Source organism: Arachis stenosperma, chromosome 2 (genome assembly GCF_014773155.1).
Source record: "Arachis stenosperma cultivar V10309 chromosome 2, arast.V10309.gnm1.PFL2, whole genome shotgun sequence".
Taxonomy (NCBI): Eukaryota; Viridiplantae; Streptophyta; class Magnoliopsida; order Fabales; family Fabaceae; genus Arachis; species Arachis stenosperma.
Genome location: NC_080378.1, coordinates 69291757 through 69295329, shown reverse-complemented (window position 1 = coordinate 69295329; position 3573 = coordinate 69291757). Strand labels below are relative to the sequence as shown.

General features: G+C 40.4%; 1 protein-coding gene across 1 annotated transcript; it reads left to right on the top strand.

The window, feature by feature from the left end:
• Window positions 1–1951: 1951 nt before the first annotated feature.
• On the top strand, window positions 1952–3066 carry LOC130962970 (uncharacterized). The gene is made up of 3 exons (XM_057889125.1): window positions 1952–2227; window positions 2479–2815; window positions 2864–3066. Exons 1-3 carry the CDS (start codon window positions 1952–1954, stop codon window positions 3064–3066), a joined length of 816 nt encoding a protein of 271 aa, XP_057745108.1.
• The last annotated feature ends 507 nt before the right edge of the window (window positions 3067–3573 follow it).

The following is a 3573-nucleotide window of genomic DNA, read 5'->3' as shown; positions in this document are numbered from 1 at the left end:
GCCGGTTTGGGCCATCAAATCTTGGGCAAAGTATGGACTATTATATATTTCTGGAAAGCCCAGGATGTCTACTTTCCAACGCCGTTGAGAGCGCGCCAATTGGGCTTCTGTAGCTCCAGAAAATCCGCTTCGAGTGCAGGGAGGTCAGAATCCAACAGCATCTGCAGTCCTTTTGAGTCTCTGGATCAGATTTTTGCTCAGGTCCCTCAATTTCAGCCAGAAAATACCTGAAATCACAGAAAAACACACAAACTCATAGTAAAGTCCAGAAAAGTGAATTTTAATTAAAAACTAATAAAAATATACTAAAAACTAACTATATCATATCAAAAACATACTAAAAACAATGCCAAAAAGTATACAAATTATCCGCTCATCAGCCCCCATGCTTGAGCTAAAACCTTTACCTCCTTCTCTGAAATATGTGTTCTTGGGTGAAAATGATTCATATCCAGTGATTATTAGCTCTTCCTTGAAGCTTGAAGAGGAAGAGGCGCTTGTTTCAGTGCTCAAGAACCATAAAATAGCTCTTGGGTGGACCATTAGTGACTTGAAGGGGATTAGTCCAACCAAGTGTATGCACAAGATCCTTCTTGAAGATGATGCTAAACCAGTTGTGCAACCACAAAGGAGACTCAATCCAACTATGAAAGAGGTGGTCCAAAAAGAGCTAATGAAATTATGGGAAGGAGGTATTATTTACCCTATTTCTGACAGTCTTTGGGTATGTCCTGTGCAAGTAGTTCCCAAGAAAGGAGGGATGACAATAATCTAGAATGAAAAGAATGAGCTTATTCCTACAAGAACAATCACAGGATGGAGAATGTGTATAGACTACAGGAGGCTCAACACTGCTACAAGGAAGGATCATTTCCCCTGCCTTTTATTGATCAAATGCTTGAGAGGTTAGCTGGTCATGCTTTTTTGTTTTCTAGATGGATATTCTAGATATAATCAAATTACAATGGACCCTCAAGATCAAGAGAAGACAGCATTCACATGCCCCTTTGGAGTATTTTCCTACAGGAGAATGCCATTTGGATTTTGTAATGCTCCATCAACTTTTCAGAGGTGTATGCTTTCAATTTTTTTTGACATGGTTGAAAAGTTCATTGAGGTATTTATGGATGACTTTTCTATTTTTGGTAATTCTTTTGAATCCTGCTTTAAGCATTTATCTCTTATCTTGAAACAGTGTCAAGAATCAAACCTTGTTTTGAATTGGGAAAAATGCCATTTTATGGTCACAGACGGTATTGTTCTTGGACACCGGATTTTAAGTAAGGGGATTGAGGTTGACAGAGCAAAGGTGGAGGTAATTGAAAAATTACCACCACCAGCAAATGTTAAGGCAGTCAGGAGTTTCTTGGGTCATGCAGAATTTTATAGGAGATTTATAAAGGACTTTTCTAAAATTGCTAAACCATTGAGCAACCTATTGGTTGTTAATGTTCTTTTTGTCTTTGATTTTGATTGTCTGCATGCTTTTGAAACTCTGAAAGCAAACCCTACCTCTGCTTCCATTATAGCTCCCCCTGACTGGGATTTACCATTTGAATTGATGTGTGATGCCAGTGATTTTACTATAGGAGCTATTTTAGGACAGAGGCATGGTAAGCTTGTACATGTCATTCACTATGCCAGTCGTGTGTTAAATGATGCACAAAAGAATTACACAACTATAGAAAAGAAATTATTAGCTGTTGTGTATGCTGTTGATAAGTTTAGGTCCTATTTACTTGGTTCTAAGGTTATTATTTATACTGATCATGATCATGCTGCTTTGAAGTACCTTCTAACCAAACAGGATTCTAAACCAAGATTAATCAGATGGGTGTTGCTCCTTTAAGAGTTTGATATTGAGATAAAAGACAGGAAAGGGTCAGAAAATCAAGTAGCTGACCATCTCTCCATAATTGAGCCTGAAGTAGGAGTACAACTACCCACAGCTATGACTGAGACATTTTCGGATGAGCAGTTATTTCTCATTCAGCAGGCTCCATGGTTTGCAGAGATTGAAAATTATAAAGTCATGAATTTCATTCCAAAGGAGTACAGCAGGAAACAAATAAAGAAGCTATTGACGGATGCAAAGTACTACATTTGGGAAGAACCATATCTTTTTAAGAGGTGTTCAAATGGTATCATCTGGAGATGTGTTCCAGATGAAGAAACACAGCAGATTTTCTGGCACTGTGTGGTTCAGATTATGGAGGCCACTTTGGTGGTGAAAGGACAGCTACAAAGGTCCTTTAGAGCGAATTCTACTGGCCGACTCTCCTTAGGGACGCAAGAGCATTTGTGAAGCACTGTGACAGATGTGAAAAATCCACGAATCTCCCTGCCAACCAAGAAATGCCACAGCAGAGGATTCTTGAGGTTGAGTTGTTTGATGTCTAGGGTATTTACTTCATGGGACCCTTTCCACCCTCACATTCAAACAACTATATTCTAGTGGCAGTTGATTATGTGTCCAAGTGGGTGGAAGCTGTGGCTCAACCCACCAATGATGCCAAGGTGGTCATGAGCTTTCTTCAGAGATATATCGTTATCCAGTTTGGTGTCCCGAGTACACTCATTAGTGATGGAGGAAGCCATTTCTGCAACAGACAGCTGGACCTTCTTCTACAGAGATATGGAGTCCGTCATAAAGTGGCAACCGCCTATCACCCTCAAACAAGTGGACAGGTTGAAGTTTCCAACAGGGAACTTAAGAGAATTCTAGAGAAGATCGTCAGTGTTTCAAGAAAGGACTGGTCTAGGAAGCTTGATGATGCTCTCTGGGCATACCGGACAGCGTACAAGACTCCCATTGGCATGTATCTTTATTAGTTGGTCTATGGCAAAGCCTGTCACTTGCCAGTTGAGCTGGAGCATAAAGCTTACTGGGCAATCAAGTATCTGAACCTTGATTCAGAAGCTGCAGGAATTAAGCGAATGCTTCAGTTAAATAAGCTTAATGAATTCAGATACTCAGCCTATGAGAATGCCAAGCTCTATAAGGAGAGAACCAAGTTATTACATGACAAGAAGATTGCCATCAGAGTCTTTGAGCCAGGACAGTGAGTGCTTCTGTATAATTCAAGGCTCAAGTTCTTTCCAAGGAAGCTGAAATCCCGGTGGTCAGGACCGTTTGTGGCTACCAGAGCTTCACCATATGGTCATGTGGAAATACATGAAGAGAATTCTGACAGGAAATTTACAGTGAATGGCCAGAGGTTGAAGCACTATCTTGGGGGCGAGATTGATCACCAGAGGTCCACTCATCTGCTGAATTAGCAGAACTGACCGTCAAGCAAGTGACGTTAAAGAAGCGCTTGTCGGGAGGCAACCCGATAATTTCGTATCCTTAGTTATTTTTGTAGTAGTAGTTTTCTTATTTATCTGATTCTTATTGAGTTTTATCTGATCATGCAACAATTTTAGAAGAAGGAATTGAATATTTTAAAAAAAAAAAAGAAGAGAGAAGAGACGAAGAAGGCCGAAAGCTGCGCTGGAGTAGCGTAGGAACTGTGCTTTGCACACAAACAAGATCACGTGTATGCGTACCTCACGCGTGCACGTCGTTTGTGC

Coding starts and splice junctions, on each gene's coding strand:
- LOC130962970 (XM_057889125.1), top strand. CDS start 1,952: ATGACTGAGACATTTTCGGATGAGCAGTTATTTCTCATTCAGCAGGCT. Junction 2,228..2,478: donor TTATGGAGGCCACTTTGGTG/GTGAAAGGACAG, acceptor TATGTGTCCAAG/TGGGTGGAAGCTGTGGCTCA. Junction 2,816..2,863: donor AGCGTACAAGACTCCCATTG/GCATGTATCTTT, acceptor GTCACTTGCCAG/TTGAGCTGGAGCATAAAGCT.